At 45.3% G+C, this 19,049-nt stretch overlaps 2 protein-coding genes across 3 annotated transcripts in view; one reads left to right on the top strand and one right to left on the bottom strand.

Annotated features, from left to right (window-relative positions):
• ctnna2 (catenin (cadherin-associated protein), alpha 2) overlaps positions 1-19,049 on the top strand; it is a 390,077-nt gene that overhangs the window by 275,994 nt on the left and 95,034 nt on the right. The window lies entirely within an intron of this gene.
• On the bottom strand, positions 1,720-4,989 carry lrrtm1 (leucine rich repeat transmembrane neuronal 1). Its single transcript, XM_061246146.1, has one exon. It carries the CDS (start codon positions 3,882-3,884, stop codon positions 2,310-2,312), a length of 1,575 nt encoding a protein of 524 aa, XP_061102130.1. The 5' UTR covers positions 3,885-4,989; the 3' UTR covers positions 1,720-2,309.

Below are 19,049 nucleotides of genomic sequence, written 5' to 3'. Positions count from 1 at the left end.
CTATTATTTAAACCCATTGTTGTGTGCTTCTGAAGCTGTTTCTGGCTGTAAATGCTATTTTATCATCTCTTCAGTCGCGATGGCTGCTTGTAGGTGGCAGTTACAGGCACTGTTTTAGGTGATAAGAATAATACCTTAAAAAATGTGTGTGAACCTGTTTGTATGAATCACACTGTGACTCTATGCCTTCCCTTCTGTAAGCCGGGAGATAGTCATCATCAGAGCCACAAGATGCTATGCTTCAGAACAGCAAATATACTGCACTCTGCAGAGTTTTACAATGCCGTCTCATTTCCTTCACAGTTTTGGACTCTCACTGCTCTCTGTATCTTTCAAGGCAGAGTAGTCCTTAAGGAATACACCGATAGTGCAGAATCTCGTATCTTTCAAAATATTTTTTTCCAGTTAATGCAGGATTAGAATATCCCTTGTGTATTGTTTTAAAATAATTTCCCAGGAAGGTTTTTCACAGATCCATTGCATACCCACTTTAACACACACATGTGCAAACTTGCACACAGGTACACACGTGCGCACACAACTACAAAAGTATGCAAGAATACGTGTTTGCGCAATGCACATATGCCCCCCCCCTCTCTCTCTCTCTCTGTTTCTCTCTCTCTCTATCCCTCTCTTTCTCTCTCTCTCTCTCTCTCTCTCTCTCTCTCTCTGCCTGCACATTGTGCCGTGTACTTCTTCTTAGCGACAGTGTGGTAACGTGCATGCTCAGAAGGGCTAGGAGAGCTTGGGGCTAGCTGCTGTCCTCTCCCACTCTGCTGATGTGAGGACACTAGAGAGCAGTCTGCTCCTTCTCTCTGAGGCTCAGCTCTCTGCAGCCATGCACACACAAAACACACCGTCCGTCAGGGCTATCAGTCTCACACACATACACACACACATGCACACGTCAGATAGCGCAAAACACACCATCCATCAGGACTTTAAGTCTCACACACACACACACACATACACATGCACACGTTGGATAGCACAAAACACACTGCCCGTCAGGGCTATAAATCACACACGTGCACACACTCACACACACACACACACACACACACACATGGACATGTCGGATAGCGCAAAACACACCGACTGTCAGAGCTATCAGTGACATACACACAATCACTCACAACACACACATAAAATGTATCCTATGACATTGAAACAATGCTCAATATTTGGGGTGATCTTGACTCGGATATACATATGTCGTTTTCCTGATTTTCACTTCATTTTAAATACGCCACCATGTAATTTATGATTCTGACTCTAAATGAAAGGCCCTCCCTGTATTCAAATAGCTTATGGTGGTAGGTGCTCTATTTTCTTTTAGGTTTACATTTAGATGGTGCATGCAAAATATATATATATAATAATAATAATCCGATTTTCCTCTGAAAACGCATGTTATTATTCTTACCATAATATAATTCATGTTCAGCCCACATACCAAAAACAAAAGAAAAAAGGGGTATATAAACAAAAACAAGTACGGTGATTGTTCCTCACTTATGTGAATGATAAACTGATTAGAGATTGATATTTGTTGTGTCTCTGGTCGAGGCTTAGCATTTCAAACGATCCCCTAGACCTCCACCAGCAACGCTGCAGAGACGCAGAAACAACGCTCCCACCCCCACCCCCTCCCTGCGCCTCCCCCCTCCACTGCGTCTCTGTTATTCACGCTTCTCCAAAAGCTTCTGCAGACATGGCTACTGTGAATAGCAATTCGTTTATTTAAACATTTTTTTGAGTTTACAAAAAGAAATAGGATAGCTTGGATCTCTTTTTTCCTCCACTCTTGCATTTCTTCTTTTACATATTTTACACATATTTAGATTTCCCCAACTCCCCCTTTCCCCTCTTTCTTTTTTTGTTTTTTTTTTAAACCACAATAAAAACAGTGTGTTTCGTCTGTCCCTTTAAGACAATTTGAATATCCTGACGTAAAAAGACACATTAAAGCTGAAATAATCCACCTGTCGCCAGAGCGCACTCATCGCAGGCCTTTTCCCCACTTCCCTCTCCCGGTTTTATTTGCATCGAGTCAACAGGTCCCCCCCCCCCCCCGAAATTTAGCAGCTGCAGGTCTGGATCCGGAGTAAATCCTCAGTCTGTACGCGAAGTCCGACCCAAAAGAGCAGAGCAGCACGGTGCGGAGTGGAGCTTTTTTTTTAGGGATCTTCACCCCCTCCTCCCGCTGTAGTCCCCTGGGGGAAAGGGGAAACTACAAGGCCCACGTGGAGGCGAGGGGGTGGGAGTGGGAGGGTTTGGGGGTGGTGGCACGTGGGATGGTGGTGCGGTCACACCTCACACTCCCTGGACGTCTGCTGCTGGCAGGTGCAGGAGCCGTACTCGTTGATGATGACCAGGGCCCCCTCGATGTGGTTGGGCTTGTAATCGACGTAGTACTCGGGCGCAGACATGGTGGCCATTTGCTGCATGGTCTGCTTCTGCTTTTGTTTCCGCCTCTGGCTGCTCAGGCATTGCCTCAGCTGCCTCACCCCGGCCGGGAAACACTTCCAGGAGACGTAGAGCATCAGCACCACGATGAGGAAGGAGAATATCAGCGCCATGGTGCCCGTCACCACCTTGTGGATCTGCATGGTGCTCTCCAGGTCGTCGTTGGGTACGGTCACGGTGAAAGAGCTGGTCACCACCTCCCCGCCCTCCACGTCCTGCAGGTCATACGGGTTCCTCGAGGGCACGTTGTAGGCGTGCCCCCTGGACCCGTCCTTGGTGAAGGCATAGGGCCTGCTGGTGACATCCGAGGGGTCCTCGCACAGCTGAAAGACGTAGACGGCGTCCAGAACGTCCTCGCCCTGCGCCGTGTCCGGGCTGGAGCACAGCAAGGCGCTGTCCCGCTGGCCCTGGAAGCCGCTGAGCCAAGAGGCCAGGGCGCACACATTCCTGCCGCACTCCCACTGGTTCCCGGAGAGGGTGATGCTCTCCAGGGAGGTCCACGAGTCCAAAATCCTCTGGTCGATGTACGTCAGCTTGTTCAAATCCAGCTGCAACGATTTCAGGTTGGGCACACTCTCGAAGACGTGCGGCTCGATGTACTCGATGTCGTTGCCCGAGAAGTCGATCTTCTCCAGGAAGTGCCAGGTCCAGTCCAGGGTGCTGACCACGATGGTGGCCTTGTTCCTGCGCATGTAGAGGGTGCGCAGGGAGATGAGGCGGGGGAAGTGGGCCAGGTTGACCTTAACCAGCTCGTTGTGCTCCAGGTGAAGCTCGGTGAGCTTAAACAACCCGGCGAAGGAGTTTCGCGCCAGGCTCTGCAACTGGTTGAAGCCCAGGTCCAGGAACTGCATGCTCCTGCAGTCCTGGAAGATCCTGACGGGGACGAACTTGATGGCGTTGTAGCGCATGTGTAAATTGGTAAGCTTCCTAAGGCCGTGGAACAGGTCGGGCTCCAGGGCCTGCAGCCTGTTGTACGATAGATCCAGGATGCGGAGATTGGGCAGGGGTCTGAAGGTGGCGTTGGGCAGGCTCTCGATGCGGTTATAGCTGAGGTCCAGCTCCTTGAGCCTTCGCAGCCTCTCGAAGGCGCTCTCCTCCACCAGCTCCACGGCATTGTGGTCCAGGTAGAGCCAGGTGAGCTGCACCAGCCCGGCGAACTGTCCTTCTCGCAGCTCGGACAGGCCGTTCTCCCGCAGGGACAAGCCCGTGGCGCTGCTGAGGTTGCGGGGGACGTCGGTCAGGTTGAGCCCCTCGCAGTAGAGCAGCTTGCTGTCACAGCGGCACAGCTTGGGACAGACACCCTCCACGGCTGGCAGCATTTTCAGAAAGATTCCCAGAGCGCACAGTATCAATCCAGGGGGCTTCCTTAGTAGCCACTTCAAGTACAGACCAATTAGGAGGAAATCCATTAGCATGAATATCCCTGTGTTTCGCCGAGAAAAAGTCCATTGAACCGTCCAGATTATTATTATTATTTTTACATCATATTTTATAAACTCCCCCGGGCGGAAATCACTCTAGTTTTTTTTCCCTCTTGATCTCGGCAGCGTCGGAGACGACAGCGGTAGCCGCGGCGATGTGTTTACTTACAGGGAGGAGGAATCCTGCCACGGTGAAAATAAAATAATGAAGGTTGATAAAAGGCAAGTCACTTTGCTCATGTTAGATATCAGAGAGTGAGAGGAGAGGAGAGGGGGTAAAAAAAAGCCTCCTTCATGAACCGATCTCATATGAAAGGATTCCTACTCACCCCTTCAGAGGCTGACAACCTCTATTCAGCAGCTCCCTTTGTGCCGACACTAATTATGTGCGAATCTAAAAAAGACCCCACTGTGGTACAAATTCGGCCTTCCCCCCCACCCTTTTTTTGGGTGGACAGCAGATCCTGGCAGGCTTACAATGTCTTAGTTTTCCTCGCGTGAAAGAGCCTGCGAAAGAAGGAATCCAAGTAGCTTTCAGCGGACTTGCGGGAAGTGCGAGTTCCCCGGGCTGTGAGCATGAGCGCAGTGCTCTCTCTCCTCGCACCGCTGCAGTGACTGCTGTGGTAATCACAGAGAAGGGGAGAGAGGAAAAAAAAAATGCAAGAGAAAAAAAAAATCCCTCAACTCTTTTTTTTTTCTTTTTTTTTCCCCACACTGCTAAAGACTCTGCCGATCTGTCAACGCAAATTACTGTCCGTCACTGGAATTGACCACTGAACTTGATGGCCTTTAATCCACCGAGGGGGCTCATTTTATATTCGGCACTCGAGATTTAGCTTTTTAAAATTTATTTTAAGGGAGGGAGGAGGGGGGGTCCCTGGTTTTCCTTTTGCGGTCGTTTCCCCCTTGTTAGCAGTCCCCCGCGTATCGGCTAGCGGTCTGGCGCTCCTCCCTGGCGTGCGTGCTGCGGCGGTTGGTCGCGGGGCTGGCGGCTGGCTCTTCTGTGGCTGAGAGGTGAGGCTCGGAGGCAGGGATGGCGTCTCGGAAGCGCAGAGCGATCGGTCCCTCGCAGCAGACTACTGCTCTGGCTGTGCATGCAGAAGCACCTTCTGTTCACTGAGTGTCGTAAGCCACTCACAATTCAGGCAGGGCTCTCTCTCTCTCTCGCACTCTCTCTCGCTCTCTCTCTCTCCTCCCCTCATCCTCCTCCTCCTCTTCCCATCTCTCTCTTTCTCACTCCCTCTCCCTCCCTCCCTCTTGCTTGCTCACTCTGTCTCAGTATCTGAGACATTTCCATATTCAAAAGGGGCCTGGCTTAAACTAGCATTTTAATGAAACACAGAAATGATGCATGCTATACTGGTCTCTCTCTCTCTCTCTCTCTCTCTCTCTCTTTATCTTTCTCTCTCTCACTCTCTCTTTCCCTCCCCTCCCTCCCTGTCTCTACCCTCTTTTAAATGAATTGAAACAAGCCATCTATCTGCTGTTCCCTGTCTCTTTGCCATTAGAATCCTGTTTATATTCACTCAGTGATCACTTTATTAGCTTGTCCTGTACACCGGCTTGTTAATGCAAATATTTAATCAGCCAATAATGTGGCAGCAACTAAATGCATAAAAGCATGCAGACGTAGTGGTTCAGCTCTTTTTCGGACCAAATGTCAGGATGGGGAAGAAATGTGATTTAAGTGACTCCGATTGTGGAATTAATGGAATTGGTGCCAGACAGTTTGGTTTGAGTATCTCAGTAACTGCTGATCTCCTGTGATTTTCACACACAACAGTCTCTAGAGTTTTCCAGGCAATGGTGTGAAAAACAAAAAAACATCCAGTGAGCAGCAGTTTTGTGGGCAGAAATGTGTTGTCAGTGAGAGAGATCAGAGGAGAAGGTCTAGCCTGGTCAAAGCTGACAGGAACACAAATAACCACACACTAAAACAGTGGTATGCAGAAGAGCATCACTTCAAACCTCTACGTTCATAGGTTACAGAAGCAGAAGACTTAATAAGTCTAAAAAAGATGTCTAATAAATAACTAATAAAGTGCTCAGTGAGTGTAGATTAATTCACCCTTTCTCTCTAGCTCTCTGTCCCTCCCCCTCATATACGCACACACACACACTCACACACACACAAATGCACGCACACTTTCCATATCTCCTCATTTGGTTTTACTCTGTCTCTACATAAAAGAACAATTATTCCATTGTCAGCAGTAATGGCTGCATGTGCACTGAAACCCCATCCTTTATTCTTCTAGCAGGATTTAAGATTTTTTATTAGGTTTTGACCTAATAACTGTGCACCCCTGTCATTCCTGCCTGATGGGGCGGGGGTGGGGCTGGTAGATACGTTATCATGTTTTTTTTAATGCTGACTGTTAATATAATGTTTTTGTTGAATAAGAAAATGAACAGGAGTACACTGTGAGTAATTATTTTTTTCCTGCACCTTATCAGTTTGCATCACACACAGACCATTTTCTGATTTTGCAGTGATTCGGCTTAGTTTATTGCCCTATTATTTTCTCTCTTTTGTTGTAAATTTTGCCCACAGCGGGCTCAGTCAGAACAAGATAAACAAGTGCATCTGCATTTGATTGGGATGCTTGTTTCACCCTGATTATCACTGGTGTGCGAATGGCCCAAGTGGGCTTTCTGCTCCTCGTATGGTTTTAGCGCAGTACGTAGATAAACTGGATATTTTCTCACTTCGTCACAGCTAATCAACCAAACTTTTCATTGTAAAATAAGTACCATCATGACTGCAATCATCCTGAGAGTTAAGGATGCTGATGATGTTTGAGTACAGGTAGCTGTCCTTAGTAGAATTTAAATATACTATGAAAAATGTTCTATTGTAAGAAATTCAGCCTACAGTGTCACAGCGTCACTGTGTGCCAGTCAGTGAATGAGTAACTTAGCGGTAATGGATGAAAGTAACAAATAAGTCACAAAAATGAAGATAGGCCATATACTGTTTCTCTGAGGGACACAAAATGGTGTCCAACTTCTGCTGCTTAATATACTGTATACGTATATCACAGGAACCCACCAGGAGAAAAAGATCCTGCACTCATCCCCAAAATGGGTACAAAGATACTATCTGTGATTCAAGGGCAGGATGAATATTAGACCAGCAACACTGCCATTTATTAATCAGACTTGGCTTCAATGAATATTTAATTGTGAGGTAAATACTTTAACCATTATAACTGTCAATGCAATGATGAGATGTTTGCAAGCCATCCCTTCTTTTGGTCAGTTCTACAAAAATGTTGTTGAGGGAGTTGCCTGTAATGTACTGTACGTGGTCTTATCTTGGGTGGCAGGGACATCGACAGTAAAACGTATAAAATGTGAAGCCGGAAAAAATGCCTGCAGTTAGAAGTGGATGTCTTGTAGTTAAATCTATCTCTTCTTTCCTCATCCCCCCCCTTCCCCCACACCCAATATCTCCTTAGCTGTAATAAATGGCTGCACCATCAGCTAATGAGTTGGTGCACTGTAATGACTTGACACAGCGAACAGGAGACAGGAGTATCCAGGGCATCGGTTCGACAGAGTTTTTAAGAGGCTGGCTGGGCTTGCAGTTGCGCATGCCTGCATTACAGACGGGCTAAGATAGTAATCTTGTCTAAAAGATAACCTTGAGTCATTCCCTCAGACCTTGCCCTGGCTGCGTGCCAGTTACATTCTGTCATAAAATTATTATTATTGTTTTTTTGTTTCGTTTTTTTATTTTACAGTTTTACAGTACAGATTTGCAAAAACTGCTAAGGGGGTTTAGGTGGCTGTTCAATAGCGAGTCGAGATGCAGCAAACCTCCCTGGCAACAGCTACAAAAAATGAAGTCACAAAGGTAACCAATGATTAAAGAGCATTGCAAATTGAACAATATCTAATTAAACAAGCATATTCATTGAACTCATGTAAGTGAGGAAACTTGGATTGGTGAATCACCTGGATTTATTTTCCTTCTGCTGTGAATCAGTGTAGCCCGTAGCCCAGAACACAGAGCGGTCTACGAGCAGGACTGTCATAGCATCGTGAGAGCCTCTGTTAGGAGTGGGCATTATGAGCACACATGTGGCCCATGGCGTTTTGGACAGTCACTCGAAAGCAGGGAGAGGAGTGAACCGATTCCCTCACCCCGTGTCTCACACACTCAGGCACATACACAGACACACACACATACAGACACAGACACACACACACACTCTTACACAGGCATACACAGACACACATATATACACACACACACACACACACACACACACAGACACACACACACACACTCTTACACAGGCATACACAGACACACATATATACACACACACATACACACACATACACACACACACTTACACAGGCACACACAGACACACACAGACACACTCACGCACACACATACACTCTTAGAGCACTTGCCATTATTTTCCTGCGCCAAACTCCTATGGTGCTCTTCCAGGTCTGTGACACTGGGAGGTACTTTTCAGAAAATTGATGTCACATGGTTATTCATTTATTTCTTATTTCCTTCACTTCCTCAGGTATCCACCAACATGTCTGTCCCTCTATCTGCTGCATTCCTGCATCTAGTCTATTCATCACCATATGCAGACATTCAACCAGACGCACTACGGGGACTACACTATTAAGTGTTCAGTACCATCATTTAGTATTGGGTATATTAAATGTTTACATGGTGGATATTTATGTACCACTCCACAACCTATTTTTTGTTGTCGTTTCAGTGTTGTGATGGCCTGTAAATTTGTTTTCCTAGTTCATTATCAAATATACACGATAGGAACGTACAGTACATTAAATCCTGCCAGTTTCAAACCCTTTTAAATTGGGGCATCGGAGGCTGACTTCTCCCCGACTGAAGAAAGAGAAACAAACCGCCTCGTCTTCGTAGCGTGGGTGGCAACAGTGTTGTCCTTGAAGGTATCCACCTTCATTTCCCTTGTGAATGAAGGGCTCACGCCTTAAGCCCAGCCAATAAACATAAACTGGCGGTAGACAATACAGAACCATGAAATAAGTTAGCAGCGATTATTAATTAATAGTACATGTTTTGTTTTCTCTGGGTATGCTTAATCGATAACCTATTATATTCTCTTAATGTTTTCTGCAACATTAGGTTCTTAACCACAGCATGCAAGATTTACCATGGCAGGTTTGATTAGAAAGCATTATGCTTATGTCATTTCGTACCGCTCAGATGAAGTCTATGGGCAGGTTATTGTTGGGGAACCCAGCGCAGGAAGCATTGTGGGTTCATGTCCCAGCCAAGTCATATCAAGAGCTTTAAAAATTGATGATGCCTGACTAGTACATTAAAATATATGCTTTGGAGTTCAGAGCTAGCATTACACTTGCCACCAATGCAGAACACAAGAATTTAGAGATTAGGAAGGAATGTGATAAGAATATTAACTTTGTAATTTGCTGGTTAGCCAATACAAAGCCTACCAGGGTAATGGGGAGTGAATTACAGCCATATCTCAATCTTTCTTTACAAAGAGCATCTTTTAAGTGTCATTGCAATGGACTGACGGAAAGTAGCTTTTTGGTGAAGTTGGATCTTCCTGTTTTCATCTTGTCCAATATGATTTATTTCTGGTTCAGTATGCTGGACCGCTGTACAATGTAGCTTTTGGCCTGCAAACCCTTTGGCATGAGGAGACCCCTACACATGGTAGTGCAGGTCCATGCTGAGCCACTACAGTACACCAGATGTATCCTACATTGCACAGAACCGCTGGGTGATGAAGCAGCTAGTCATAAAATTAAACTGTAGGGTTGGTTTCAGTGAAAATCAAGCCGCACGGCTTATCATATAATCCATTATGATTCACATGTACATATACTACAAATAGTGGAAATATTGAAATATAAGTAGGCAGTTTTTCAGTAAAGATAAATACATGACATGTCATGTTTATGCATGTCACAGAAATTATTTTTGTATCACAGGAATTATTTTGTATGCATTTTGGAATTACCTTTTGAATGGACCTACCTAGCTGATCTCATTGTGGGATGGGGGTAGGGGTTTGTTGTAACACTTTTCTCATCGAGCTGAGAAGAAGCTAATCCCTAACATGTGTTAAACATGAGTCTTTAATGACAGTGACAGGCCTTGGAGGAAAAGCAAAACCGTTTGTGCAGCTTTGTGTTCATTATTATAGAGGAGAAATATATTTTGCTTCCATTCTCCAGCAATTCGCAATCTAGTTTCAATTTTTATTTCTGTCCTCTCTGTGCAGTGTCACCCATGGCAGTTGACTGGGGGGATCCTTCTGAGCTCATAATTAATTGCCAATTGATGATTATCCAAATACATTATCGAATTAGAGGAGTCTTGCTTCATGAAGTGCTTTACAAAAGAGGACACATCATAGTTAATGGGCCGTCGTTTGACATAACCCAGGGGGGTGGGTTGCAGTGCGTTTATGGAGGGCGATGGGGTGGGGCGTCAATCTCGCCGGGGAAAGGGGGAGTGACATTTATCTGCCTGGCGTCAGCCTGTCATTACGAGGGCCTCCAGCAGATGGCGACTGCATTCCTTCTGTCCCTGTGGCTCCAGGAAGGGGAGGAGCTGAGGGCACGTTGGCAAAATGGCAGCCCGTCACGTGAGCTGGAATCAGGGGCTCACATCTGACCTGGCATTGGTGGGTGTGTACAGGGAAAAGCACACGGTGAGGCATGGCGTCTCTCCTACGTACAAACAAGGCAGCCGCTTTGAGAACATGCATACATTATGAATGAGACTTGAGTATTTTGATCATATTAATTTCTGACCATGAGATCACTAATTGATTACTTGGATCGGTGCTCAAATGCTAGTTAATTAAGTGGAAATGAAGAAAAATTCAGAGTTGAATTTTTATGAATATTCCTATCAATATTCATGAAAGAGAGACTTGGAACCCTGCATAAAATAACAGATAATTCACAGATATTCTTCCTTGCCTGAATGTGGGAGGGAATGCAGATCTCTTTCCAGTGAGTCATTATTTATACAGAAAGAACTTGCATTTCATCTGCTGCTTGGGGTTGATTGTGTGAGAGCAATATTGGACATGAGTGGATATTTGAATAAGAAATGGACCAAAGTCTACATCCTAAATATACATACACGTACAGGACTCAATAAATTACAGGTATGCTTTTTGATATATTTAGTGTGTTTGCATTGTTTTTACCAGGGATATCGATCCTGAGAAGGCCTGTTGCAAAATGGCTATCCATGGCCAAAAGGCTCCTCCATAGAGGCCTTAGGACAATTTTTACAGCCAGCAGAGTAAACACAATGGAATCACGCTCCATGTCAGCTAGCAGAGCATGTGACACCAGGGTGGCTGGTGTGTCGTCGGGGGCAACACCTATCCATGCTCCATGTTAGCTTTGGATCAGCGTTCTCCGGAGAGTCCACACCGTTCCTGCTTCAGTAAACACCTCCCAGCAATGAACGCGCCAATCAATAACGCTTCAGTTTTAGCAGGAAAGTCAGAAAAGTGAGGTGTGTGAGGAGGGGCTTCTGAAGACTGTCCTTCATGTACAGAAAGAGGCGGTTTCTGAAAGGAGTATGGCTCTGAATACCGGGCGCATGATGAAACAGTGTGTAATTAGAGTTATTTTCTGCAAGTTAACCATCAGCGACAGCTCCATGCCTGTCCTTTGTTCAGTACAGTTGGGGGGGGGGGGGTGGATTGTTCTGGAAACAGGGTGTCCCTATGGGCTGTGTAGAAGCAGGAAGGGTGGTGGCCCACATGTGTTGTACCTCGCGTCTGGACAACCTTGTGTTTGTGACAGGAGCTACATCAGAGGACGCGCCCAGCGGTGGCAGGCTGAACTCCTGACCGCTCCAAGGGGGTTTGTGGGATTGGGGAAGAGGTGGCGGTGCGGGGACTCTTCTGTTCTTTCAGCTCTCCTCACCCACCACAGATTTTTCTCTCCATACTGCCTGTAATGACCGCTTCTTGCCCTGCACTTATTCTTGCCCTAATGTGAGATGGGACAGAGCCCCACCCCCACCATTCCAGCAGTTTGGGTCTCCCCAGATGACAGAGACTCCAATTCAGTTGTTCATGTTCACTTGTCACAACAAGAAGTAGTAATCTGTGCGTTTATATAGTAATGGAAATTCCACCCCCCCCCGTTATATGAAGATGGGAGAAATAATTTCATGTAATAAAAATGGGGCTTTCAAGTTGTGAGTGGCATATACTCATCAGTAGTAAGAAGTATTTTCCCTGTAGAATTCACTATAAATTATCATTTCTCAGCTGTTCATTAAAAAAATATTTAAAAAATACATATATATATATATATTCTGGAGTGTTCCAGTGCTCGGGGCATATGCTCCGGGGTATATCAGTTTCGCCCTTGTCCAAAACCAGTGTGTTAAACGCTAAGCTAAACGCTAAAGGAATATCTCAGGTCTGTATGTGTAGTGGCTGAGGGGGTGGGGTGTCCTTCTGTAGTGCACTCACATTTTAGGACTGCAATACATTTACACAACGTGTGTTAGGGCGGGGCACTTGCGATCCTCAGGGTGGTAATTGGTGCTTCCAGAGGATCCTGGGTATGCCTGGTTTCAGTTTGTGCGGGGGTTAAATTTGCAGGGAGGGGGGGGCATTTTTGGGCCTCAGCAGGGAACCCAGTTTCTCTGTTCTCTGTTCAGGGGCTTATGGAATTGCGCCAGTTTCTTTGAAGCCTCGGTAATTGCCCATAGACCCATGCCACACCCACCCCCGCCTCCATGGACAGGGCTGGAGTCTGCACTCTCAGCCCTCCACGGTCACCTGTGCTGAGCCATCATTCCCTTAACCAGTCAAAACGTTTACAGTTTTACTTTATTCCTTTGATTTTTGCCACAGCTGCGGTCTTGCTTTACTGTTATTAGTAACATCCTTTTGTGCGTGTGCGTGAGACACTTTAATAGTTCAAGTACACTTTGCTGAAACACACATTATTTATTTAAATGAAAAGCTCTAAGCCTATTTAATGCCAGCGAGATGTTGCATTATCATGCATTGTGCCTGTTTCTCAGTGGGTGGAAAAAGACAGCTGAAAGAGAAACAACCAAAAACAAGGTTAAGAACAGATAAAAATGCAGCTAATGGATCTCCATTTGCATTAATTGCAGAAATCTGCGGCTCTGACGGGAAGCCCTTTCGGGTTTGCTTTCACAGGCTGCTGGCTCCCAGATTGAAGGCCTGCTCATGCACACAGGGCTGTTTTTCTACATGTCTGAATGCAGCGCAGTCAACAACAATTAGCCCTCTGACAGAAGGAGGAACAGGCGTCATCTAAAATGCAAAGGACAGGAAGCTTTGGCAGAGAAGGAGCTAATGGCTAGGGCATTATTGTCCATGCTTGGTGCACGGTTCCCAACGTTTGTTTGTAAGCAGAAGCTCCCTCTCTGCTACAGCTGGTAGCCAGTTGACCGGTTCAGACCAGCTCCATACTCCACATGGTTTGAGCAGTTGAAGCTATGTTTTGAAACAGATGATAGCTGGTCATTTTGAGTTGGTCATAGCTGCATTTTACAACCAGGGCTTGGTTTTCCTTCCGAAGGTGAAACCAAAGTTGAGCATGTGGGCTCATTCCTTGATATTAATGGGATGTGGCGGAGGCCCTCCCTGTCTGGCAGGGTCGGCGGTGTGATGCTCCCAGATGCGTTATCCGCGCCATCTTGCATCAGCCCGTTCTCTACCCTCGTTTGGCCCGGCTCCCACTCTCTCCCTAATTAAGACGGTAAGGTTTGACGGGGTATCCCGGCCCCGTCGGCCCGTGCAGAGAGGGCTTCCCTTGTGTGAGAACCTGGGAGCTCTCCTGGTGCTTCCCTCCGGAACAGCCTGGCCGGCAGCTTGACCTCTCCCACCCCGGCCCCATCCCCACCTCCCCGTGCCAGCTGTTCCCCGGTCAGGCCGGTCAGCTGTGTGTCGGGTGACTGGGGGATAGCCCCCCGAACCCACTCATGTGCTGCTGCAAGCCGGGCTGCAGTGCTAAAGGCGATTGTTGAGACGGGGAGGGGGGATTTTTAATGGAAAAGGGTTGGGGGGCATGATTGCGACCAACCTCTCATAAAGACCAACCAAGGAATGTGGTCTTTGCTTTATGAGAGAAATGTGTTATCTGATTTTTAAAATAAAAACAGAACTGGTGGGCTTCCTGGTGGGTAACTTACTTACAACGTGCGTCGATAAACCCGGCGTGAGAATTTCAGCCGCTCACAGAAAAGCGGAAGAAATTATTAACAGATCTTAGAAAGCCGATATGTTTCAGTTGTAATCCTTCATAAGGCCAATACCTTGGGACAGAGTCGATGTCAGTAAACTTGGGAGAGAGTTGTTTACCTTCTTAAAATGGCTGCAATCCATACAAAATCAAAGACCCATGCGATCAAGTGAATGGTGCTTGAAAGGGACTTGACATCAGCAGTGAGGTTATTGTTGGTCCACAGCCGTCGCAATGCATGTGAATGAGAAAAGAAAGTTTAACGGCGGAGTCGTTTTGGTGGGAGAGAGGTGACACTTTTCTGTGAGTAATTCCTTCTTTATTTTCCATTCACCATGTATTTTTTTTATTATTAGGCACATCTTATTTTCTATCCAAAAAAAGCTTTCTCCACAGAGAATAATCTGTATTCAGTACCCTTCTACCATTAAGAGTCCCGTAATGTGGTGGTAACATGCCAAATTGACAGGAGAACGATCTGAGAACTCCATTCAGTCAAAGATCAGGGCACTGGTCCGTGGGATCTCAGCAGCAGTCTGATTTGATGGTTGCGAGGCACTTGGAGGGAATAAAAGAGGCAATCATCTCTACATTGTGTGTGAACGGTGCTCTTTGAAGCTGCAGAGCTCAGATTTCATTATGAGTAATGGGGTTGGCAGCGTCGGCCATTTTCTTTCTTCTTTTTTTAACATGGGGAGCTATGTCTCCTTGGCCTGAACAGAGAAGACCATGGTCCATCTCGAGCCTTTCTTCCAAGTCACCGCAGGTCAGATGCAGTCAACATGCCCATCACTCCTATAAAATGCCCCACTAATGCTAAGCTACCCATGTACAGATGGGCCAAAGCAAATCAAACATTTCAACTTGCCAACACGTTTTCAGTAGAAAACATACTTATCCGCCTGCCCCACTCCACCCCCGACCCTTTCTATTTTATTTGAACTGCCCCTGCTGTCATTAATCTGTGTTTTGTTTTCTCAATTAGACACGCCGTGAAAATGTATGCATGAAAATATGTGAACAAACAGTGTCGCACGCAGCATGGCACAGTGAATCACTGTTCGAAATGTACACATGCCATGCTGTGCATAGAATTGGTCCCAGGAACCACCTTCTCAGCTTGTTGAAATGCCACAAACATCACACACATCTTTCAAACACTCTGTGTGGGAGGGGCGATATGATATCCCAGCAGGCTTCAGTGCCAGCTGTCTTTTTAATCCTATATGGGTTTGTAGGTACAGCTGAACTCTGGGGAGATGCCGACCATTGCCTGGGTATCAGGATAAATCGGGAAAGTATTGAAATATTTTCAGGGACCAAAGGGGGTGGCAGGAATAGATGCGCGAACATGGCGGCTGATTGCCTCATCCCTCATTATCGCATGGGCGAGCAGAGAGGGGTGGGCTGGGGCGAGTCAGTATTAGAAAGCGTTGAAGGGTACGGCGTTCCCCTGGGGTCAGACTCGGGCCTGGGACTAATGGATGCGCAGATCTGATTTGTCTGCCTCAGTGAGGAGAGTGATATCTCAGAGGGGCCTCCGGGTCTGCATGGTAATTTTTCAACACCTGATGCCGCAGACTCTCTCCTATTCCTGGAGAATAAATAAATACACGAGAGGGAGAGAGACGCTGAAGAATGGGACTGATGGTCCGATAGGCCGGAGCCTCGCGTCGTCTGGAGAGCAGGGCGCGTGTCGGGCGTGCCGAGAGAGCCCGCGTGTATTGGCGACCCCACCCCCCCTCCCCCTAACCCCCGTGCCGGTAAGCGCATTAGCGGCGTTTCGCCGTGTCTTGTGCCGCGGGGTGACATGTCGCGGGAACACAGAGACACCGTTTGAGAGCGCGCCGTGCGTGTTGGAAGGGACGCTCCCGAACGAAATTGGATTTGCGGGTTTGCGATCCTCCTCGGGGGCTTCTGCTGCGCCGACACTTCCCTGATCGGAGGGTGATGGAGCGCTCCTTAAAATACATGCCGCATCAAATGCAGGTGGTGCCATGGGGATCTGTCCCTGTAACCCACCCCACCCCGCCCCCCCCAAACCCCGCATAGCTTCCATACACTCTTCCTCAGTCACAGTGCATTCGCTTCTGTCGTTTCTGACAATTTATCCCTGTTTCTATCCCTCTTTTCCAGCACAGTGGGGTTCCCATGTGTTTGTCATGCTATTCTCTCCATTTTAAATATTGTTTTTTGTGACTTCATGCCAGAATCAATTTCCTAAGTATTTTACTTATTATTTACTTTATGTGTGTGACATTGTGAAGGTACAACCCTGTAGGCATTTCAAATGGGGTTTCAAAATGGTGTACGTTTGGGTAGAGCTGTTTTGGGATATTTTCCCTGGCTTTTAACTTTGAAAATTAGAAATGAGGCAATGGTAACAATGAAATGGTACTCCACAAGTGATATCAACATTTTTCTCCCCTTCAAAAAAATACATACAACAGAAAAAGCATGATATCTACTTACAGCAGAATGAATAAGCAGTTATGACAGTTCCTTCTCATTTACACATTTTATTTTGTTAGTTTTTTATGGTTGTCTAAGCTCTCATCTCTGATGCTACACTATACACCATCTCTGTAAACAGGATTGCAAAGATAAAACATATTCACACCCTCTGAGTTTTTGCATTTTACTTTGCCACAAAAATATTTCAAAATATATTTATTTGGCATTTGTTTTTATTTAAGATGTATTCATAGTATATTCCACAATAGTTCAATGAAAAGCATGCGGAGTTGTGGTTCTGTAACCACAAAATGGGAATGACAAACATACTCACCAACCTTGTTCCCATAGGGTTAGACTGCTTCAGGGACAAAATAACATTTCTTAATGTATAATGCCCAGATCTTATGTCTGATATGCTGATATATTGGTCAAATGTTGCATATACAGCATATTAACAAAGCTGACTTCAGGTCCTTTCAATATATTTCAATACGGTTTGGGGTACAAAAATAAATGCCAAATAGATGCATTTTTTGTATATTTTTGAGGCATAGAAAAATGTACAGCAAAAACATGAGGGTGAATACTTAGATCTACTGAGGAATATTGACCACATTAGTCTTCACATATTCAAAAATCTCCCAGTTCTTTCCCCCTCCCCAATATAGATATATAAGTCATGGAAAATGATCTGAACAAAAAATAACATAAAGTGCAGCTGGCTAATGATCTTTCAAAAATGTGCGACCCATCTGATTATGAACTGTACCATTGACTCATTCCTGGTGATCTGTTATTAAGGCAGTAATAACCGATTGTCAGCAATTGTGCTCATTTAATTGGAGCTTTTAATAAACTTGTACTTGCAAGAAGCAGTTTATGTCCCTCTAATATATTCTGTTAGGGAATGAAGCACAATATGCAAGGCTGTTGCATAGCACTGCCAATATTGTAATGGTTTCTTTCACTTCTAAGAAAGACTTATTGTACTGTACTTGCCAATGTCATCACTGGGCCATTTCCTCACCATAAGTACGCTTCCTCCCATCTGTATACATTCTAAGTAACGACCTGTGCAAATGCAAGTTTCTCACTTTACTGTATGCGTTTAATTCTTTGAAATATGAACATGAATATTCAGTTGGTCCTTTCATCTACTGTATGAAATAAGAGGGCATTTTAGCAATTTTACAGATGAAAGACATAGAATGAGATGAATTGTCACTTTGGTAATTTCAAGGCAAAGTGCAGTCACAGACATGAATGCCACCAGACAAGCACATTTAGAACCAAAGCATTAGTGAGATGCATGCCGGAAATGGGTCTTTGGCATTACAGGTTCAGGCAGAAGGCTGTAATCTCCTGAAGCGCAGAGCACATGTTGTCGCAATAGGCATATCTGATAAAGCCATCAATTTGAACATAAATATGTACGGATGTTATTGCTGACCGCATGAAGAAAAGCGGGTGGATGGGACTGAGTAGAATTCGACAGTGGCTGTGAAGAGCTGTTGGGCTGTGTTGCTTAAGGTGCTTCCAGACTGTATATCTTCTTTAAATTAAGCTGGTGAAACGGATGATTCCCCGATTGCTAGTAACTCCCCTTTTAAGGCTTGCCGTAAGCACTCATGGGGCCCCCTGCTTTTTGGTCTGATACAGAAGTGGCGGAGTAGCTGGCTTCTGTAAACCTTGGGATGGGTTTTACGGTGTGTCTGCTCTGCGAGAGCACGGAAGTGTGTACATTGCACCTGCCCTGTCTCTCCCCTCTCTTAAGCCATACACAGTACATACACACTTTTCATAATTCCAAACAATCCCCCAATCAATTATTTATTAACCTGCACATTTGACAAGTGTAAGTTCTTATGTAGGACACATTGTACACTCCTCAGAAGCTGGTTCTCTCCTGAACTCATTCAGGCATGTTTCTCATTGTTCGGTTTCTTATGGCACTTTTGTTTAATATTTAAAAGCCAATTTCAATTATGGGATTGCTTGTTTAGCCGGTTGCTTTCCCAATTAATTTTTATTCATATTGTAAATGCAGACCATTTTCTCTCGATTTAGCGAGGTCCCATTCTTTGCTCTTATATGTCCAAAAAGGCAGAGTGGCCAAATGTATTTATTTAAAACTTAGATTTTAATGATAATTCTCAGTAATTGCATTTGCTATGTATTTATGCATTTACTCTGGTGAACATAAAGAGTTTTAATGTGGGTGTCATTTATATATAACTAATCAAGCTGTCACTGTTCTCATGTTTATTTCCTGGAAATAAGCAATAAGACATTGACAGAAGGCCATCAGTATAATTATTGTTTTATAATGTAACAACCTCTTTTTCTATTTTAAAACTTCCTTTCAAAGTTTATATTGAAGTATATTATTTATTTATTAATATGCCTTAAGTCTTACCTATTTATCAATATTTCTGGAAATCCGTGTGC

Source organism: Conger conger, chromosome 6 (assembly GCF_963514075.1).
Source record: "Conger conger chromosome 6, fConCon1.1, whole genome shotgun sequence".
In the NCBI taxonomy this organism is placed as follows: domain Eukaryota; kingdom Metazoa; phylum Chordata; class Actinopteri; order Anguilliformes; family Congridae; genus Conger; species Conger conger.
Note: the sequence above shows the minus strand (reverse complement) of the source record. Positions and strands in the feature narration are given on the sequence as shown.

What these genes read in the sequence shown, in the direction of transcription:
- lrrtm1 (XM_061246146.1), bottom strand. Translation starts at nt 3,884, where the DNA reads ATGCTAATGGATTTCCTCCTAATTGGTCTGTACTTGAAGTGGCTACTA.